The 19,872-nt window shown below is 52.1% G+C and overlaps 1 protein-coding gene across 9 annotated transcripts in view; it reads left to right on the forward strand.

The window, feature by feature from the left end:
* IQSEC2 (IQ motif and Sec7 domain ArfGEF 2) overlaps window positions 1–19,872 on the forward strand; it is an 80,163-nt gene that overhangs the window by 49,134 nt on the left and 11,157 nt on the right. For 8 of the 9 annotated variants that reach the window (XR_012026319.1, XR_012026320.1, XR_012026321.1 and 5 more), the window contains 6 exons: window positions 11,578–11,839; window positions 13,037–13,438; window positions 14,508–15,403; window positions 16,858–17,019; window positions 17,502–17,624; window positions 18,616–18,782. Coding sequence is in view for 6 of the 9 variants with exons in the window: in XM_072816149.1 (XP_072672250.1) it covers window positions 11,578–11,839; window positions 13,037–13,438; window positions 14,508–15,403; window positions 16,858–17,019; window positions 17,502–17,624; window positions 18,616–18,782 (2,012 nt within the window). In the remaining 3 variants the exon portion in view is untranslated. Of the gene's footprint in view, window positions 1–10,646; window positions 10,799–11,577; window positions 11,840–13,036; window positions 13,439–14,507; window positions 15,404–16,857; window positions 17,020–17,501; window positions 17,625–18,615; window positions 18,783–19,872 lie in introns of those variants that run through there. The other variant, XM_072816153.1, reaches the window with a different exon arrangement.

A 19,872-nucleotide genomic window follows, 5' to 3' on the forward strand; every position in this document is an offset into this window, starting at 1 on the left:
AGAAATGCTTTGGTGAAGTTTGGAGCAGCTGCCAGAGATCCAAGGGCAGAGATGGGGGAGCAAGGAGGAAGCAAAGGAGTACTTCTGGTTGAGAGGGAGGACTTCCTGCAGGAAGCAGCATTTAATCTGGGCCATAACGTTTCACATAGGATTTTGATAGCGAAAGATGTGTGCCGAAGGAAGAAACAGAGTCACCAAAGCAGAGATGTGTAAAGAGGCTGGCCATTCTGATAGAATAGTGAACGAGCTAGTTTGATGGAGGCTGAGCATGAGGGAGCCACTGATAATGACAGTACTAATAACAGTTACTGCATATGAAGCACCAAACCTATCCTGTGGCAAGTGCTTTGAATACTTGAATTCATTTCATTCCACCATGCCCTGCGGAATAGGCATTTTTCTCACTTCGTAGATGAGGAAAGTAAGTCCTAGTGAAGTAAAGAAGCAGACCCAAGGTCACCCAGCTAGTAGGAGCGGGGGGTGCTGATATTTGTACCAAGATCTGTCCAACTCTGAAGCCAATGCTTTTTCCACTGGACAGGGTAGGTCAGGTGAAGCCATCTGGTGGGGGAGCCTTGAATACCAAGTTGAAGAACTTGACCTTTATCCAGGAAGCAATGGGGAGCCAAAGTGGGTGTCTAAGCAGAGACAAGCAAGAGATCTGTGCTTGCAGACTTTATTAGGAAGCCTAGTGGGTCCAAAAGGGTAGAGAGAAGAAATTCGGAGGTGACTGCAGGGTCAGGGTGAGGGGTGGCAGGAGCTGGGCCTGGATACGAGGGGAAGTGAGCAGCAGGACTGGAAGATCACTCATTTTTCATGACAGCCTTGAGAGGTGTGGAGACTTCTCCTTTTATAGATGAGGAATGGGAAACTCAGGGGGATCTGCTTGCCCAGGACTTGAGCTCTGCTTCACGTGGTTTTGCTGACTCAGTGACTCTGTGGAACAGTGTGTCAGAGGGAGCTTGAAGGATGAAGTGGGGGGCGTGTGCTCGGGTGTGTGTATGTGCGCATGTGCGTGGGTGTGTGCTTGTCCAGCTGTCAGATGGACCTCAGTGCCTTCCCTTGCCTGTCCTCTCTCCTTTCCATCTCTTCCCAGCCCTCCAGGTTCCAGGATTCCACACTTCCTGCATCTCTTGAGCCACGGGGTCTGGGAGTGGGGATGATACCGTTTCATTGGCTATCTCTCCAGAGGATCAGCCTTTTTCTTCCTGAGGCAGCTGGACCCCTCTCAGCCCTCCTGTCTGTCCATCCACGCTGTGAAACCGTAGCCCAGCTCCAGTGACTGCCACGTGCAGACCGGCCCCTGGGACCATTCCGCAGGACCCTGGGGCCCAGGGCCTGTTCCTGTACCGACTCCTCCCTGCCACTGCGGCACTTCTGCGTGGGGGCGAATGGCCGCCTTGGGAATTAGATTCAGTTCATGAGCTGTGAGCAGTAACCACCACCACATCCCCGTTGCTCTGATTTGCCAGGCACTTGATGCATGTTCCAGTCCTTGCAACAATCCTGTGGGCTTGGCATCCTGAGCCCTATTTTTATAGATGAGGACACTGAGGCTTCAAGAGGGGCCAATAACATGCCTGGGCACATAGCCTGGAAGCGCTCGTAGAGCTGGCCTTGGAACCCAGGTCTGTTTGCTTTCAAAGCTGTGGGCTTTCTACACTCCATGCCTGAGCATCTCCAACCTCCCCTACCCAGAGCCTTCCAGAAATAGAAATCTTTGCCCTTTAAGGGCAACCTAGAGTTCTAGAGATAGTGCCAAGTTCACCTACGGGACCTAGTGGGATGAGTTGAGACTTGGAGCTCTGAGAACTCCACATTGAAATCCTGACTCTACCACTCTCCCAGCTGTGTGACCTTGGTTGGGCTGGTTAACCAACCTCTATGAGCTTCAGTTCCCTTCTCTCTAAAAGGTTGCAGTGTTGTTGCACGAGTTCAATGAGCCAATGTCTGCAAAGAGCCAGCATAGAGCAGGATGCTACTATTTCTATTCAGATGAAGGTTGGGTACCTGTCAGGTCCGAAATAGAATTGGTATACTCTGGGCCTGACTATAAGTGAGCCCAGCCTGGGTGTGGGGGAGGGCTATCTCAGGCTCCTTGGAGACTGAGTAGGGTGTGGCCCTAGCTAATCTGTCACACTGGCCTCCCCATTCAGACCCCCATCCCAGCCCTACTGCCCTGGTTCCAGCCGTTCATGTATCTCCCCTGCTCTGCAAACTAATGCCTCTGCCTCTCTCTGTCACCCGCCTGCCTGTGGCCTCTACCCTGCCCTTCCTGGCCTCAGGGAAGAGGAGGAGGAGGAGGAGACTGAGGAAGAGGAAGAGGAAGACGCTCATCAGTTCTGCTGTCCGGCCTCCGAGTGCAGTAGTCCCTCCTCTCGGTAACTGAGAGGGCATGGGTCATTTTCTATGCAGAAGCAAAAGCCTTAACCAGCCCCCTCACCCCCGCCGACCCACACACCCTGCCCTCGACCCCCCCAGGGGACCCTGTCCCTGCTTCAAGATGGGCAAGCATCGTGCCCCTTCTTCCCCCACCTCCTTGGAATTCCCACCCCCATCCCCACTGCTGTCTCCCCTGGACTCCAGCCCCCGAATTATGAAGGCTGGAGCCCTAGATCTGAATAAAACAGTTTGGAGCTTGGAGCTTGGACCCTCCTGCACCCGAACCCCACTTCCCAGGCACCCTGGAGCCTGCCACTCCTGGAGAGGTCTCCAAATGACATCCTAAGGACCTACCTCTGTCCTCTGTGAGCACAAACAGAGATGCAGGGTGCCTAGGGCTTTAGAGGACCAGACGGGGGCGGGACCCAGCCTGCCTAGTTCCTACCCCCACCCCCCCACCCCACCCCGCCCCCCCTCCTTGCTCGTTCCCTCGCAGTGGCCATTGCTGCCATCTCTTCCCCCTGCTTGAAGGCCTCGTCCACGCCCTCTGCCACTCCCATAGTGCTCTGTAAATATGATCAGGAGGAAAAGGCCTTTCAGAGTGTGTGTGTCGCTGTGTACAAAGGAATTTCCATCAATAAAAGCTGATCTCTTCTCTCTGTCTGATGTATGATCCACCCTGCCCCCACTTTCCTCTCCTCATCCCCACCAGGTCCTTACTTCTTTCCTAGCCAAGGCTGAGAACAGGGCCTGGGAGAGAGAGAGAGAAAGGGTGGGGGGAAGGCTTCAGTTTTTGTTATTGTCAACACCCAAGAGACAGGCACTCAATGAACGAATGAATGGTGTGGTGCTCTCACTGTGGACAAGCCTGCCGCCCTTCTCCAGCCTGTCAACCTGAGGCGGCGTGAGCTGGCCAACTTGGACATATCGCTTAACCCCTCTGCTACCTAGTCTCCCCCATGTGCGAAAGGAGGAGAGAGGTTGGGTCAGAGGATCTCCAGGGGCTCCTCCAGCTCTGACATTCTGTCAGCCTTAGATGCTATGATTTTAAGAAACTGCAATTACATGAATTTAAATATGATAATTCAGTGACACATTCCATGCAATTCTGGGGTTTCTATTTCTACAACACTGTGATTTGAGGATTCTCCAATCCTGTGTTTTTAAGATTTCCTGATTCTATTATTTAAAAAAAATTTCTGATGGTATGATTTTAATGTTCTGTGACGGTAAGAGTCCTTGATTCTGTACTTTCACGGTTCCGATTCTATAGCTTTAGGGATCTCTGAATCTAAGGGGGAGCTGTTACCTCCAGATGCAACGACCCTAAATATTTCCTGCACCTTCCAGAAGCTGGTTCTCAGAATCCCTAGGCTGTTGGCAGGAGGGTGGAAGGTATTCTTTATGGACTGTAGGACCCACACCTTCCATCATATGTCTGTGTTGGGAACAAAGCCAGGAGACACCCAGGTGGGCTCATACCCTGGCTTTCCCTTCCTGAGCCTTTGGCATTGAACAAATCTGAGTTTACCTTCTGGTTCTCTCACTATCTGTGTAATCTTGAGCAAATACGTTCTCCTTGAGCTTCATTTTCCTCCTGAGCGCAGTGAGAGTATATCTACCTCTGTGGGATATCGTGAGGACTAGCAAAAAAAAACCCAAGGAGCTCAGTGTATAGGGTTTGGTCTGGTGCACAGTTGGGCAAGTGTGTAGTGACTGGTGGCCCTTGCTTTGATGAGGGTCCATGTGAGAGTCTTGCCTCTCATTCCTTTCAGCCCTCCTTTCAGCATCCCCATTACATTGGTCCTGTCCTATTCCCGGAGGCTCACCTTATTCCCTCACTGTGTGTTTCACTCAGCTACTCAACTCATCAGCTCCTTTACTCATTCACATCCCAATTTATTTCTCCCCTCCCTCTGACCTCTTCTCTCTCTCTCTCTCTCTCTCTTTCTCTCTCCCACCTTTACTCTTCCAGAAGGCATTGCTTGAGCACCTGACTGTGGGCAAGGCTTCAAGCTAAATGCTGTGACGGGTCCAAAGGAAGACAGTGGCTGTGTTCTCCATAAGTTCTCCATCTCTCAGGGGAGATGAGAATCCCTTTGGGAAAATAGGCAGGATGTGAGGGGCAGAAATGACTGAGTATATAGATGGCTTTGCTGGCAAGCAAGATATGTTCCTGGCCCAAAGAGTAGAAAAGCAGGTCCAGGTGGGTTGGGGAGGATGGCAGTATCAAGGAGGGCTTGCTGGAGGAGGAGGGGTGAGAGTGGAAGACTGGGAAGGTTTGAATGGGTGGTGGACATGAAGAGGCATCATAGGCTACAGGCATAGCCTGGACAAAAACGTGGTAGAGAGCTCCAGGGTTGTGCTAGGGAATGGTGTGTAGATTGCTCTGTTCAACTGGCTCTCTAGGGTGTATGAGGGCTGGATGACCTGTGGCTGGAGAGACCATCCTACCTTTTCTCTGATTGGAGATACAAGGAAGTGGGGTGGGGGTGGGGGTTCAACTAACTGGTGGGAGAGGGCAAGTCAAGGTCAGATGATCACTGTGGGAGCCAAGGAAGTGTAGACCCCTGTGTAGGCAACTGAACTGGCTGAGGGCTTGTGCTGTGGGAAGGGGGAAGGTTTCCCATCAGTTGTGGGGGGAAACGTGTGTGCCTGTGCATGTGTGTGCGTGTTTTTCTGTGTGGTGGGCAGGTGGATCTGTAGTGAGAGACTATGCATTATCACGTATCTAAGAGAACGTGATCGTGTGAGGCTGGGCATGAGGAATTCTGAGTGCGTGTATGCAAGTTTGATTGTGTGAGGTGGCAACTTTCTGTGCCCAACAGGCTGTGTGTGCCTGGTAGAGATAATCACAAGACTGGGTGTGGGTGGCTTTCGAGCATATGGGGCTATGACTTTTAGGGTGACAGTTGTCAGGCAAGATGGTCACACACATTCAGATACACACAACTGCCTCCTGTCTTAGGAGATCAAGGTGGCTGCTGAGCATGTGCTGTGGGCTGGGCCCTGTCCTGGGCATGCACAGTCCACAGAGGTGAATCATACCCTGCCAGTGCCCTTGGGAGATAGGAGCAGGGAAGGGGAGGGACACTTGGAGGGAGTACCATGAGTTAGCTGCCCATAAAGACCACCCATGACATGAGTGTGCACAAGACACAGCATGGAGAGTAGTTAGACCCTGTCAGGTTCGGGGTAGGTGGTGGGCAGCAGGAAGTGAGTCAGAATTGACTTTCAAGGAGGGCTCATCTGCTCAGAGTGCTGCAAGATGCAGATAAGCTCACCCAGACCAATGAAGTCTGAGGCAAAGTAGAGAGGGAGGCCATCCTGGGCAGAAGAAACAAAGGAAGAATATGAGCACAGGCACTGGGCTTACACCGCCTAGCAAGTTCAAGTAGCCTGCTATTGTCTGGGAGCTTAAAGGTGCAGGGTTGGGGGGGTGCTGGACAGATTCAAGGGGCTTCTCCAACTAAAAGTGGGACACTGGCCTGGAAGGTAGGGGATTCGGATTCTCATTCTTCATGACCTGGACACGTCACTTTGACTTTGTGGGCCTTGGTTTGGATCTCTGGGATTGGCTGGTCCATGAAGTCCATCCATGGTCTGTGGCTCTTCTCCCCTTGGCTAAACCCGTGACTCAGTATTCTCGAAGTCAGGCACTTCTTCCATCTAACCCCAGTCTTTCCTGCTTCCTCTTGGGTTGCTTCTTTTCACACTCCACAGATAGTTCCCCAGCATCTGGCCCTGTGCATGTCACTATAAGAAGGCACAGGGAGCCAGAAAATGCAGACCAGACCTGGGAGGGGTGGTTCAGCTTGGGGGGGCGGGGGTCAGAACATGAGTGTCGATGTGGCTCCTGGTCCCACCACTGGTGAGCTTTGAGCCTTTGGGCAAATTACTTCATCCTTCTGTACTTCAGTTTCCTCCTCTGTTGTCTCCTTTGGGGAGAACAACCCAGACCTTGCAGAGTTGCTAGGCCTAGCCAAAAGTAGGTACTTGGTAAGTGACAACAGTTCTTTTTAGGGCTGCGAAGAAGTAGAGGTGGGATTCAAACCCAGGCCTGTGTGCTCCCAAGCCCATGTTTGCCTACTGTCTCCCCAGTCAGCCCCTCTGATTGGCTTCCTCCCCTGCCAGCCTCTATGCCAAGCCAGGCTGGCCTCAGGTTTGGAATCTCCATGGCATTGGGATTGGGCAGCAGAAATAGCTTGCAGAAGAACCGTCAGAGGAGACCGAGGTGACTGGGGTCCCTCAGTCCCTCTGCCCTACCCACCCCTTTGTCTGACCGCCTCACCTAGTATCCTCCAAAGCCTGAAGCCCCTGCTCTCATGTAGGTGTGCTGACCTCCTCTTCTTGTTTTCTTGTCTCTCACTTCTGGTCCCCCCCTCCAGCCTAAGTTGTCATGGGGATAGTCCTCAGCATCCCTAGCTTCCTCTTGCCCTCATCTTATGGTATCCATAGCGACAGCCCCCATTCATTTCCATGGCAACTGTATCCTGATCCTGTCCCCTGCTGGCTGCCTGGTTCCAGCAGTGCCAATAAAGGGAAGGAGGGAGAGAGACCTCCCATTAGGAACGGCATCCAGGGAGGGTCAATGCCCCCACTCCGTGGGCAGGCCACCCCAACTCCCTACAGAATGTTCTGCCCTGCTTCTCCCCATCTCACTGCCTTGGCTCACAAGGTCACTCACTCACTTCTACTAGCTCCTCTTAGGCAAGGAGCTTCCTCCCCATGGAAGCATTTAAGGCAGCAGGGAAACTAGTTCAGGCTCTGGGCTTTGGCTTCCTGTCCTACCACTTGCTAGCTCTGAGACCTTTTGGCAGTTACTTGCCCCCTCAGAGCCTTTTTCCTCACCTGCAAAATAGGAATCCTAATTCTTCCTTCACGTTTGTCATGCAGATTAAATAATATGCCAAAATGCCTGACACAGGGAAGGTGCACTGTAAGTGTGAGTTTATTTTTATTCTGTGCAGCCACCCCCAAGCAGAAGGAATCTCTCTCCTGAGCTCCCCCAGCACTTCCTCTGTTCCCCGGCCTTGAGAACTTTCAGCTTTGTACTGTGTTATTTGTGTAACATGGTTTATTTCCCCCACTGCAGAGGATGCTCTCCAGCTTCCCCCACAGAATAGCCCAGAAGACAGTGTACATAGGCATGCATGCACATGCGCACATGTGTGTGTATGTGTGTGTGTGTGTGTGTGTGTGTGTGTGTGTTCTTGTGTTCTTTGCTCCTGCTGGGAGGAAGGAGTCCAGGGGGGTGTTTCCCAGGCCCTATCTGTAGTCCTGGAACCCAAAGAGGGAATTGCATTTCCCTCTAGCCCTGCATAGATGAGAAACAAGTACAGAGAGGGAGAGGGGCATGTCCAGGCTCACACAACTGACAGTCAAGACCTGAACGAGAGAGGAGAGATTTTCCATGTGATCAGCATGCTCCTCAGTGTTTTGGGGGCCCTGAGTAAAGGGATTTCACATCTCCAGGTCTGATTTCTTCAGCAGTATGTATGATATCAGAAGCAGCACCCCCAAGCACTGTACTTTCCGCCAGGCCCTGTTGGGGGAGGCTGCGTTGACAGCCTGATCTCCCTGCCACTATTCCCTCTGCAACCAAAATTGGGGGCCAGCTCTGAAGGGAAGAATTGCCAAAGAGCAGAGAGCCAGGGGCAGCATGAAGCTGGGAGTGGCGAGAGGTGATTAGATGTCAGGAAAAAACAGCCTGGGCCCTCTGCTTGCATCCTGACTTTCTCTCTTGATAGCTTGTGTGACCTTGAGCAACTTTATATTGCCTCTCTGAGCCTCAGTGTCCTCATCTATAACACAGGGCTAATGGTGTCTGCCTTGATAAGTTTCCAGGACTCAGCTCATTAATGCTCTTGCCCTCAGGGTAGAGGTGGCTATAGGGCCCTATGGCAGCAGAGGAAGGACCTGTAAGCCAACCCGTGTGGAGGGGGCAGTCTGCATGGATGGGCACACCTGAGCTAAATGTTGAAGGGTGAGCCAGAAGTAGCCAGGTTGAAATAATGGGGCAGAAGGTATATGAGGCAGGGGTCAGGTCAGGAGAGCCATCCATGGCTCTGGTGAGGTAGCTGGATGATGATTTCTATAAAGCCAGAGGTAGAATCACATCCCTCCTCTGCCCTTTCAATCAGAGCAAAGCCACAGTCCTTACCATGGGCTCAGTGCCCTTCACAATTGGGCCTCCCTTACCCTCTGATCTTACCTCCTGTCACTCTCCCCTTGTTCACTCTACTCCAGCTACACTGGCCTCCTTGTTGTTTTTTGAATATGCCAGGCATTGTGTTGTTGTTGTTGTTGTTGTTTACTGCAAAGTCTTTGCACTGGCTCTACCTTCTGTCTGGATTGCTTTGGCCTCAGGTGACCACACCTCTCACTCCCTCACTTCCATCTGGGCTCAGCGTATACGCCCTTTCTTCAAAAAGACATTCCCTGACTGCCGGGTTGAAACAGCACCTTTTATCACTCAGCTGTACTTTCTTTCCTAGCACTCATCTCTACCTGAAATTATAGTCTGTATTTATAGCTTGCATCTCCCACTAGAAAGTCACCTCCCCTAGGGAACACATCTTCTGTGTCTTGTTCACCATTACATTTCCAGCACCTAGCGCTGCGCCTGGCACATGAAGAATGGATTGGAAGAGGACACAGGAGGGGGAGGTCAAGGCTTAGGTGGGAGGACTTATTAGGAAAGCCACCAGAGCTCATTCATTGACTCTGGCACTCCAGACGCTTCTATTGAGTGACTGTTCAAGGCCTTGTGCTCTGTGTTGGCAAGGAGATTACCAAATTCTCTTCCTGTGCTGGGATTCTGGGAGTCATGAACACAAATAGCTGTCACGCTTTGCCAAAGCTAACCAGCACCATAAAAAGAAGGACAGATATGTGCTGTGTGTGGGAGCTCTGAACAGGATCAGCAATAATTTTTGGCTGGAGGCGGGCTTCAGGAGGGCTTCTTAGTGGTGGCATATGACCTGAATCTTGATGGAAGTAGGGTGTGGGGGGATTTCTCGGGTTGCAGATGGCAGAGATGATAGGGACTGCATTCCAGGTGGAAGGTACTGTATAAGCAGTTTCAGAGGTGGAAAGCAGAGGAGTATTTGGGAGAAACAGGATCTGGGCCAGGCTGGAGTGAAGGGTGGATGGGATGGGGAGCTGGCAGCAAACCCTGCAGTATGGCTTAATGTTTAAGACTGTGAGCTCTGGCGTCAGACTGCCTGGATTTGAATCCTGGTTCTATTGTTAGTAGCTGTGTGACCATTGACAAGTTACTTAACCTCTCTGGGCTTCCGTTTCTTGATGTGTAAAATGAAGATAAATCACAATTCTTATCTTCATAGGGTTGTTCTGAAGAGTGAACAGGTTATTAAATGTGAAGTGGTAAGAATAGCACCTGACATGCCAAGTGCTCTGTAAGCATTGGCTATTGTATCTTTGAGAAGCCTCCATTGCCAGAATAAGGAACTTGGGGCTATCTCTTGTGGGCAGCAGGAGCTATGGATGGTTCATGAACAGAGGGGACAATTGGATCGAACCTGGGTTTAAGCTGTGTGCTGAGAGGGAGAGATTTGAAAGGTTGATGGGCAGGATCCTGCAGTCCCTGAGGGTGGTGGAGAGGAACATCTTAGATGCCCAGGTTGGTTGGGAGTGCGGGGCTGGACGAGGTCTGCCCCCCAGAGTGGGACTTCATAAGCCCCTGAGGCCCCAGAGGAGAAAGAATTTAGAGTAGAGGGAAGTTCCCCAGTCTGTTTCTGCCTTGTTCCTGGCAGTGTCATAGACTGATATCATAAGGGTGGAGGATGAATGGTGGGAAGAGGGGGCTCACTAGGGTGGAGCTGAGCTCTACTGCTGCAGCCCAGGACCCAGCCTGGTGGGTGGGTGCAGCCTGCCCACTGCACCCAGCCCCCAGCACAATATGCTCTCCTGAGTTCCATGCACTCCAGCTTGCCTTGCCCTGCATCCAGGCCTCTGCCAAGTAGAGGTTTGGGAGTGGCCCCTTAAGCCTTTCCAGCCAAGAGCCCCCCCAACCATGTGCCTGCCCAAAGCAGACCATTCTCTGGGCTCTATGACACCCATTCCCCCAACAATGCCCATGCTTCACCCACCTGTCCCTCCCCTCCTGAACCCCTCCTCCCTCCTCCTCACCTCTGTGGCTCCTCACTTTGCTGGCTAGGCTCAGGGCACCTGGGCTCTGTCGCCACCTGGGTTCCCTGGCAGCCTGGTTGCCATGGTACCATGGGAGCAGGGCTGGCAGAACAACAACTCTGGGAAACCAGGGCAGGCAAGGCCCAGTGCCCAGCTCCTGCCAGTCTTCGACCTTGAGACTTTTGCCCCCTCCCTCCCTCAGCAGAACAGAGAAGGCCATGAGGAGAAAAAAGAAGTTGCCCCTCAGGGCAGCTCTTTACCTGTGAGGATGCTGAAGGGGAGGTGCTTCTCGCTGTCCCAGAGCCTAGCAGCCAGAGAACCCTGGGAACTGGCCAGGCCCATGTCCAGGCAGTTGGGCGCAGGAGGGGGCAGGGCTGGGCGGGGTAGGGATGAGTCTGGAGGTGCAGGAGGCAGGAGTGGGCCCCCAGGCCTGGGGTCAGGGCCCATCTAGGTGGTGCTGCGGGATCAGACTGGGAGTGGAAACTGTGACACAGTGCTGGAGACAGAGCCACGAGGGGTTGGAGCTGAGAGGGGAAGGGGCCTGGTGGTGGGAGGGGTGGGGCTGTGAGGGACCTGGCCAGCAGGGGAAGGAGGGTTTGGGGATGGAATCATGAGGGGCTGAGACTATTAACAAAGGGGACTTGGAGTGGACGAGACCAGGAGGAAGCTTGTCCAGGCATAAGGCTGTGAGGGGGCATGACCATGAAGGGACCAGGGTGTGAGTGGGGACCAGGACAAGCCTGTGAGGAGACCCTGTCTTGAGGTAAAGGAGTCTCACAGCTGGTGCTGTGAGCGGTGGCCAGAAGGGCAACATGAGGGTAGGGCTGGGAAAGCAAGGGGGCCCGAAGGGAGGAGACTGCAACAGGCAGCTTGAGAGGGTAGAACTTCCCTCTGGCCTTTAAATATTAGGGTTCCTATGTCCTCAAGGAAGCCAGGGAGGCTGGGGTTGTGGGAAGGGAGCCGATCCACTCACATCCAGTCTGGCTGTGCAGGCCCATCTCCCGGTCCCACATCTTGGCTCATGTTATCTCATCCCCACAGTGTGGAGGGTGATGCCCCAGGCAGTGACCTGAGCACAGCGGTTGATAGTCCTGGGAGCCAACCCCCCTACCGGCTGAGCCAGCTGCCCCCCACCAGCAGCCACATGGGGGGCCCCCCAGCTGGGGTGGGCCTTCCTTGGGCTCAGCGAACTCGCCTCCAGCCAGCCAGTGTCGCCTTGAGGAAGCAGGAGGAGGAGGAGATAAAGCGCTCCAAGGCCCTATCGGACAGCTACGAACTCTCCACGGACCTGCAAGACAAGAAGGTGCAGAGGAGACAGACAGCTCTGGCGGGGAATGAGAGTGGGAATGGGGGGCCCTGAGAGAACCAAGGGAGGGATCAGGGTGTGACCCTCAAGGAAGGGTGGTATCCAGGGGAGGCATGGGGAGCCTAGAATAGAAGACTAGCTCTAGGATCCTTCACCCTACTAGGGACTCACTCCCTCATTCACCACCCATCCGCTGAGTCTTGTTTACTCAGCAAATATGGATTGAGCTCCAAGCCCATGCTGGAGACATAAAGATGAATGGGACCACGACCCAGTCCTCCAAAATCTGTCTGATAGGAGAAGGACACACATAAATTGACACTTCCAGAAGAGTGTGCTATAGTATAACATATATATCACACAGGCTATCAGTTAGTTAAAAAAAAAAAAAAAAAGTGGGAGGGGCACAAAAATGCCATGAATAGGAAAAAAAAAAACCTGGAAGGACATATACCAAAATGTTAATTGTGGTTTTCCTAGGTATCGGGACTTTAGGTGAACCAATCTTCCTTCCTCCCTTCTTTCCTTCCTTCTTTCTTTCCTTCCTTCCTTCTTTCCTTCCTTCCTTCCTTCCTTCCTTCCTTCCTTCCTTCCTTCCTTCTTTCCCTTTCTCTCCACTCTCCCTCCCTTCCTCCCTCCCTCTCTTCTTTCTCTCTCTCTTTCTCTTTCCTCCTTCTTACTCCCAACTTATTTTTTACTTTCTTTCCATTTTTGGCTTCTGTGGGTTCTTTTTCAAACTGTTTTTGGGATAACAAACATCTACTTCCTATAAATAAGAAAGAAAACCGCAGGGGTGCCTGGGTGGCTCAGTCAGTTAAGCGTCTGCCTTTGGCTCAGGTCCGGGGATTGAGCCCCAGATTGGGCTCCCTGCTCAGTAGAGAGTCTGCTTCTCCTTCGCCCTCTCCCTCTGCCTCTGCCTCTGCCCCTGCTTATGTTCTCTATCTCTGTCAAATAAATAAATAAAATATTTAAAGAGAAAGAAAGGAGGAAAGAAAGAAAACCACAAGCCAGCCCCATGTGACAAGTGCTATCTGAGATTAAAGTGAGGACCCAACACAGAGCACAACCTGGAGTGTCCAGGCAGCTCTAAGCAGCTAGCTGTGACTGGGGGTGGTGGTGTGGTTGAGGCCCAGGGAGAAGAATGAGGCTATAGAGGGTTTCTGACCTTGTTTTCCTCCATCTTCCCCATGCTAGGTGGAAATGCTGGAGAGGAAGTATGGAGGCTCCTTCCTGAGCCGCAGGGCTGCCAGGACCATCCAGACAGCCTTTCGCCAGTACCGCATGAACAAGAACTTTGAGCGGCTCCGAAGCTCAGCTTCTGAGAGCCGCATGTCCCGCCGCATCATCCTTTCCAACATGCGGATGCAGTTCTCCTTCGAGGAGTATGAGAAGGCCCAGAACCCCGCGTACTTCGAGGGCAAGCCTGCCTCGCTGGACGAGGGTGCCATGGCTGGTGCCCGGAGCCACCGGCTTGAACGAGGGCTCCCCTATGGAGGCTCCTGTGGAGGGGGCATCGATGGTGGGGGAAGCTCAGTCACCACATCTGGAGAGTTTTCTAATGACATCACAGAGCTCGAGGACTCCTTCTCCAAACAGGTCAGCATCCATGAAAAGGGCCTTTCCTCCCCAGCCCCATACTCTGGCTATTCCTATGGCTCTCACCTATATTCCAAACTGAAAGAAGTTGCCTAGCAAGCATTTGAGTCAGGGCTGTGAGATTGATGAGAAAGAATTGGCCAGATAAAAAATCATGTAGTTAAAACAAGCAAGTTAAAAATCTATGTGGGATCACAGTCTCTGAAGACTTGACTGGTACTGATGAGTGTGCTTCCAAACTCACTCATTTGACTACTGGCAGGAAAATTCAGGTCCTTACCATGTGGGCATCTCTATGGGACTGCTCATGGTGTGGCTTCCCCCAGAGCAAGGGGTCTGAGAGAGGGGGAGGGAGAGAGAGAAAGAGAGAGAGAGAGCGAGCAGAGTGAACAAGAGTTCTCAAGAAGGAAGCTGTAGTCTTTCATAACCTAATCTTTGAAGTGACATTCCATCACTTCTGCCATATACTGTTGGTCCCACAGACCACACCTGGGACATAAAGGTGTGGATCCCAAGAGGTAGGGATCTTTAGAGACCATTTTGGAGGCTAGATACCACAGGGAAACAGGGTTGCCAGTCATGGTTCAGAGTTTCAAGTGATAAATATTACAGATTTCCTAAGACATAACCAGACAGAGGACTCTGGGACCGCAGAGGAAGCTGGGATTTCGGTTTACCCTGGGGGATGGCAGAGGCAAGAAATGTGGATTGAATCAGGGTGGAGGCAGCATTTGGCTTGGGTCTATAGGGACATGAAGGAGGTATTGAGATATCTGAGAAGGGACCTTGTCACTGCCATTATACAGCTCCTGTGAGCTCACAATGGCTCCCTGGGAGCTATTTTATATACTGCAGAGAACCTGTGGAGGGGGAGGGGAATTCCTTCTTCTTGGCTGACCCACTAGGAAGATTCCCCTCTTCTCCCTCCCTTCCTCTCTCCCTCCCTCCCTCTCCGCTCCCTCCCCTCTTCCTTCCCTTCCTCATTCCTCCCTTGCACCATCCCACCCTCCTCCCCTACATCTTTCCTCCCTCTCTCTCCCTTTCCCTCTTCCCCTTTCCTCCTGCACAGGTAAAGTCTCTGGCTGAATCCATTGATGAGGCCCTGAACTGCCACCCATCAGGGCCCATGTCTGAGGAGCCAGGGTCAGCCCAACTGGAGAAGCGGGAGTCAAAGGAACAGCAAGAGGACAGCTCAGCCACATCCTTCAGTGATCTTCCCCTCTACCTGGATGACCCAGTTCCCCCACCATCCCCTGAACGATTGCCCAGCACAGAGCCCCCACCCCAGGGCCGGGCTGAGTTCTGGGCACCAGCCCCTCTCCCGCCAGTTACTCCACCAGTGCCACCAGGGACCCGGGAAGATGGTGCCCGTGAGGAAGCCACTCGCAGGGGTCCCGGGTGCTTGGAGTGCCGGGATTTCCGGCTGCGGGCCGCTCACCTTCCCCTGCTTACCATTGAGCCTCCTAGTGACAGCTCCGTGGACCTGAGTGACCGCTCAGATCGCGGCTCTGTCCACCGCCAGCTGGTGTACGAGGCTGACGGCTGCAGCCCCCATGGGACCCTGAAGCACAAGGGGCCACCAGGCAGGGCCCCAATCCCCCACCGCCACTACCCAGCCCCGGAGGGCCCAGCCCCAGCCCCACCAGGGCCCCTGCCACCAGCCCCCAGCAGTGGCACTGGACCCAGTGGTGTGGCTGGGGGTCGGAGGTTGGGGAAGTGCGAGGCAGCAGGCGAGAACTCTGATGGTGGAGATAATGAGAGCCTTGAGAGCTCCAGCAATTCCAATGAGACCATCAACTGCAGTTCTGGTTCCTCTTCGAGAGACAGCCTGAGGGAGCCTCCTGCCACAGGTCTGTGCAAGCAGACTTACCAGCGAGAGACGAGGCACAGCTGGGACTCACCAGCCTTTAACAACGACGTGGTACAGAGGCGGCACTACAGAATTGGCCTCAACCTGTTTAATAAGTACGTGCTCCCTGATCCTGCCTCCGCACCTGTTTCTACCCTGCTGGGGGTGCTTTGACTGGGGCGGGGGTGCTGAACTCCAAGCAGAGATCCTGCTTCCCCTTGCTGTCCTCTTATTTCATGGATGGGGCTTCTCCCCAGCTTTTCAGGGAAGAGGATTGGCAACAGGGTGGCAGAATAGAAAGCCCTCCCCACCGCGCACACACACACACACACACACACACACACCCCGTCAGAGGCAGTTCTAGTCTTCATACTGCCTCTGACTGGCTATGTGACCTTGGGCAAGTAACTTCCTTCTCTGGGCCCCAGTTCACCGTCTCTAGGGATGGATTCTGAACCTCGGTTCTTCCACATCCCCTTTTTGGTGGGGGAGGTAATATGATGTATAAAGAGCCCTGCTCTGAGTAACAGGCACCCTGGGCCCCAACCTGACTTCAGCTGAACTCTGTGTGCAGCCATGGGCAAGGTGTGTGCCTTCCTTAGGGTTTCAGTTCTTCCACCTATTGATTAGCAGGGTGTGTAATGTTTGAAGTTCTGGGGGGCATGGTGGGGTGCTGGAGTCATCAGTAACCATGATTGAGCTCTTTCTAGGTGCCTGATCTTGTTGCCAGGTGCTTAGGAGTGGGGTAGAAGTGTGACATTTGGTCAGAAAATAATTAGAAAGCAAATGCTCTGTGTCTTTATAGCCTAGGAGACACTGCCACCTGTATTTACTTCTCACAATAGCTCAGTAAGGTGGGAAGTAGTGTCCCCGTTTATATTATAAAAAAGAACTGAGGCTTGGAGAAGTAAAAGGAGTTGTCCTGTGTCATACAACTGGTAAGTAATGGGTTTGAGACTCTGGTGGCACCAAAGTCTTTTCCAAATTCCAGCGTTGTGGCGTCCTAAGGCTCTGGGGTTCTGACTATGGGATAGTTCAGACCCAGATTTGGCCTTGTGGAAAGTAGGGAGTATCTTCTCTGTCAAACCACCCACAGAGGCTGGGTAATACTTTGTCTTAGTGGGATGTGGGAGGCAGACAGAGTAACCTCTTCACCTTCCTATTCTGAGGGTCTGTGACCCAGAGAGAAGGGCTTCGCCTGGAGCTCATGCCTTTTCCTGGGACTCCTCTGTGCCCCCTGGGAATATCAAAGCCCCTGGCATATAGCAGCCTCCCATTAGATCTTCATTTTCTTTCCATTGTAGTGTGGCTCCAGTAAAGAAGGCAGTTGGGTTGAGGATACCTTGGAAATTTGGAAGCTCTGCAAGAGTATCTTCCTCTGCCTGGGCCTGTTTTCTCACCTGTACTGTGGTGGCATTGGACCAAATTATGTATTCAGTTGACTGCATAGCAAGGAAGTTGTCTTGGTTCTCTGAGGCAGTGGTTGAGCCCCAAGTTAGTGCAAGTAGTAGGGACAGGGGGCGGAGCTCCAGGCGGACAGCCATCTCATCTACCTCCCCTCTTTCTGCAGGAAGCCAGAGAAGGGTATCCAGTATCTGATCGAGCGGGGCTTCCTGTCAGACACACCGGTGGGAGTGGCTCACTTTATCCTGGAGCGGAAAGGCCTGAGCCGGCAGATGATAGGGGAATTCCTAGGGAACCGGCAGAAGCAGTTCAACAGAGATGTGTTGGAGTGAGGACCCCAGGAAGGGGCAGAGACTGGGCTGGGGCTTCCTGGAAAAGGAGGGCAGGAGGGAGGAAGTGGGCAGTTGGTCTGTTGTGCTCAGATGAGCTTGACAAAACAGGATGAAGAGACTTTCCTGTTCCCGTACCCCTGTACTTCACAAAAGCTCTCATCTCTCTTGGCTCTATGCCCAAAAGTCTTTCTGGGTGGCCCGGCTTATCCCCTGCCCTGCTTTGGGCCCCCATTTTCCTGTCTCTGAAATGAGTGGGTCAGTGGAAAGGACCCCGAGTAACCATGTAGTCTGGCCCTGACTTTTTGGGGGTGGATTCCATTTCGAACATTCCTTCCTCATAAGGACCTGCTAGGGACCATGGGTCCAGATTTTGGAAGTCTTGTCAGTGGGGGTGTCCGTCCATTTAGGCAGGTCAGGGTAGGTCAGAGGTTTTCTGCAGAGGACTTGAGAGTGCCATACCCACTTCTGTGTTTCTCAGCTGTGTGGTGGATGAGATGGACTTCTCCTCCATGGATTTGGATGATGCACTCCGAAAGTTCCAGTCCCACATCCGGGTTCAAGGCGAGGCCCAGAAAGTGGAGCGACTCATTGAAGCCTTCAGGTGTGCCTGTTTCCCCACTCTCCCCAAGCAAGATTGGGGGTGGGATGGGGATGGGGAGAGGGGTCAGTACAGTATGCATCTCCAAGTTACCTCTCTGGGCCTCCTACTTTCCTCACCAGAAAATGGAAATGATAAATCCTACCTTGCCAGGCAGTTGTGCAGTTGTGAGGATCAGAGGTAGCGTGCCTAAAGTGTTTGGTTCAGCATCTGGGACGTGGGCATCCAATAGGTGACAACAGCAGCCACAGCTAATATTTGTTGAGCACTTACCAGGTATCAGGTGCTAAGCTGGGCACTTTACACAATTATTTCTCTGGATGCTCACAACAACCCTGTGAGGTAGGTGCTTTTATTGTGATTCCCATGCTGCAGATAAGAAATCAGAAATTTAGAGAGGTTAAGTAACTTGCTCAGGGTCATAAAGTGAGTAAGAGGCAGAGCCAGGACTTGAACTCAAGGGTGTTTGCTTTCATGACCAGATGCCCTTAACTTAGTAGAGTTAATGCTTTGGGGATTAGGCAGACCTGGATAGAAATCCTGGCCCCATCACTTTGGGGTATTTAGCAGAGAAACAGAAGAATTCCTAAGAACTTGTTGCCCATAATGGGAGAAGGATTTGACTTGTTAGAAAGATCTGGATTTTCATCTTGTCTTCACCATTTACCAGCTCTATTACCCTGAGAAAGATACCTCTTCACTTTGGGCCTCATTACTTCCTCTGTCACATGGGGCTGCTAATAGCTACTTTGTAGAATTCTGATAGGATTACATGACACAAGGTACCTAAGTCCCCTAGCAGAGCTCCGAAGAGGTAGTGGTTGTGATTTTTACACACTAGTGTTGGGGAAACTGAAGAAAGAGGTTGTACCCAAAAGGCTTGGGAGTATTTCTTGGGGGAGAGGGTTGGTGGCACCAGACTCAGGACAGAGGGGCAATGGTGGGTAGGTGAAGATTACTGGTGCCTGACCCTGGCCCTGATCCTGCCCTGCAGCCAACGATACTGTGTGTGTAACCCAGCCCTCGTGCGCCAGTTCCGGAATCCAGACACCATCTTCATCCTTGCTTTTGCTATCATTCTTCTCAATACTGACATGTACAGTCCCAGCGTCAAGGCTGAACGCAAGATGAAACTAGATGACTTCATCAAGAACCTGAGAGGTGACCCCAGGTCCCCCTGTTGGCTTGTCCTGTCCTTCCCTTTGGAAGGGAGAGTGGGCAGGGTGGGAGTGGGCTGGGGAAGGAGGAGGGAGATCATATAGGCTCCCTGGATATTAACCTGTGATGTTCTCTGATTTCCTCCAAAGCTGCCATATTCCCTTATTAATTCACTCAAATACTTGTCCATCCACTCATTCCTGCACTGAACACTGACTGAGTGGGTTCTGGGGTTACAACAGTGGATGTGAGAGATGAAAGTCCTGGCTCTTACAGAGCTTATTCTAATCCACCCAGGCATTGACGCATCACTCCCTCTTCCCCTCTCCTCTTTATTTATGCTCATAAAGGCTCATTTAATTATGCTCTGTGCTCCTTCTCCATCCATACATTTATTGATTCCCTTGATCAGCCAGCCAGACGGCCAGCCAACCAACACTGAATGCCTCATGTGTGCCCGGCCCTGCAATGGGGACTTAGGACACCGTAGCCCCTGCCCCGAGAGAGCTCCCGGTTTGTGGGACTGACTTATAGTACCAGATACCCAACACAAGAGAATAAATAAGTGAATCATGATGTCAGATAGGCCGAAAGTGCAGTCAGAGCTCAGAGGTAGGAGAGCCCACCTTCAATACACTTCCTGGAGGAAGTAGAATTTTCATTTTTAAGATTGACCTTCAAGGCATAGACAATGTGACAATGTGACAGAATAGCAACAGAGGAGGCTTACCTAGCAGTAAGAATAAAAAGGCACAGAGGTAGGAAAAGTTGTTGGGAGAACAATTAAGATGGGGTGGACGACCTAGTCAGAAAGGTCAGTTGGAATCAATATATGAGGGCCTCAAATGCGAGGTGAAAGGTGTCACCTTGACCTTTTTTCTTGGTTTATTGTGTTGATATCAAGCCTGTCATCTCACTAAAGAGCAGCCTACTAAAAGCGGCACAGATGTTAGTATTATTTAAACAGAAATGAAAGAGAGCAATAGATTTGAGGAAAAACAAACAGATGAGACAAATTGGCTGACCGACAGGCTTTGCACGGTTGCTGGGCTTAAGCTCTCTGGCAGCTGAGATAAAAAGATGATGTGATGAA

The sequence above is a fragment of the Canis lupus genome, chromosome X (assembly GCF_048164855.1).
Source record: "Canis lupus baileyi chromosome X, mCanLup2.hap1, whole genome shotgun sequence".
Lineage (NCBI taxonomy): Eukaryota > Metazoa > Chordata > Mammalia > Carnivora > Canidae > Canis > Canis lupus.